This window comes from Austrofundulus limnaeus, unplaced genomic scaffold, assembly GCF_001266775.1.
Source record: "Austrofundulus limnaeus strain Quisiro unplaced genomic scaffold, Austrofundulus_limnaeus-1.0 Scaffold482, whole genome shotgun sequence".
NCBI classification, from domain to species: Eukaryota; Metazoa; Chordata; class Actinopteri; order Cyprinodontiformes; family Rivulidae; genus Austrofundulus; species Austrofundulus limnaeus.
The window spans coordinates 937-2,512 of NW_013952884.1; the positions used below are offsets into that span (position 1 = coordinate 937).

At 38.9% G+C, this 1,576-nt stretch overlaps 1 protein-coding gene across 1 annotated transcript in view; it reads left to right on the plus strand.

The window, feature by feature from the left end:
• Positions 1-423: 423 nt before the first annotated feature.
• Positions 424-1,576, plus strand: part of LOC106529969 (poly [ADP-ribose] polymerase 14) — a 7,021-nt gene continuing 5,868 nt past the window's right edge. Inside the window, exons 1-2 of the mRNA XM_014025513.1 lie at positions 424-735; positions 814-938. Coding sequence (XP_013880967.1) covers positions 564-735; positions 814-938 — 297 coding nt within the window. The 5' untranslated portion in view covers positions 424-563. The remainder of the gene's footprint in view (positions 736-813; positions 939-1,576) is intronic.

The following is a 1,576-nucleotide window of genomic DNA, read 5'->3' on the forward strand; positions in this document are numbered from 1 at the left end:
TTTTTCTTTAGTATTTATTCAGTCAGGTTGCGGCATCAAAACTATTTAAAAAGTTCTCAGAGACGATCTTCAGTTTTAGATACTGTATTTGTAAAAGTTGACAGGGAATGAAACTTTAAAACATTTTTGTACAACATAAGGAACGTTTTAAAAAAGTGTGTGTAAAATATTAAATACGTTTTGTTTTTCTTTCAGTGTACTGCACAGAAAKATTAACAAATTAAATAAGCTCCACTTTAAACCTGGTCTGGGCCAGGCTAGATTCAGAGCACTTAACATAAGTTCTTTCTTTCCTGTGCAACCAATTCAAAGCTTAATTAATTCAGGTTTACACCAAAATCGTGGCTTAATCCCTTATTGTTTCGCGCAATAMGCCCATGGTAATGTCACAACAAAAACAAGCGGGGGTATGTGCCCTGAAACTTCATTTATTATTTGTAGCTGTGTGTCCAGTGGTGTGTAATCCTGAGAACACATATATAGGAAAGAGAAACTAAGACTTCACAGCACATGGTAACAAGGAACAAGAGCACTCCCCGTATCAGTTCAGAGTTTTTGCCACAATGGATGAATATCAGCATTTCTTGTTTTTTGAGGCCACAGAGCTGACCGACAGGGAGAAGGACAAGATCAGGAGACACTTTCAGCAAAGAAGAGACTCTGGAGGAGGGAACTGTGCCACGATTGAAAAAGTAGGAGGCAACATTTACAAAGTCAGTTTCAAGGACAAACAAGGTAAGCAGAAAATCACATTTGCAGTTTTAAAAACCCTGCAAATGGATTTTTTTATGACTTGCATCTCCTTTTTTATAGTCCAAGAAAGAGTTTTGAAGAGAAAAGTTCATAAAGTTGCTCTCCCTGGTGGAGAACTATGCCTGACTGTGAGCCAAACCCATTCTTCAAAGATCCAGGATCAGCCCTCAACAAGCCAGTCACAGGTGCATATCAGTTCTCTTTGGAAACCTATGGCTTGAATAATCACAGTAATCACAATACACTGAGGTGTTGACCTGAGAACAAGTCAGTTTTAGATGAGATGTTTGTGAGTTTTTTTTTCAACTGATTACACAGATTTCTGAGCATAAATACATTTCAATATATATTTTTTCCAACAATGGTGTATGATGAAAACTTAACAACAAAGTGACACTGAAAAGATGAGAGTAAAGCACAAACAGAAACTGGAACAGTGCAGAATGTTTGATTAAAAGAGTTACTGAAGTAGAAGTGGAACTTCCTCCTGACGTCTGACCTCACGCTCTGTTGAGCAAGTTCAGAAAGAGTTGAATACACTTCAACCTGTATAAGAAGGCAACTGGCCCCAGATAGTTTGTCCCAGACTCCTTAGTCTGTGCTGAAACTGTGATGAGAGTATTCCTTTTTTTGTACTTCTCAGGCCTCAGTTTGTTAATGCAGTTTGTTTGAAGGGGGTCCACAGGCCATTCAGACCCTGTACAAATCATGTAATGGAATGTGGATGGATGGATGGATGGATGGATGGATGGATGGATGGATGGATGGATGGATGGATGGATTAATGGTGCGATGGATGAATGGATGGATGGATGGATGGATG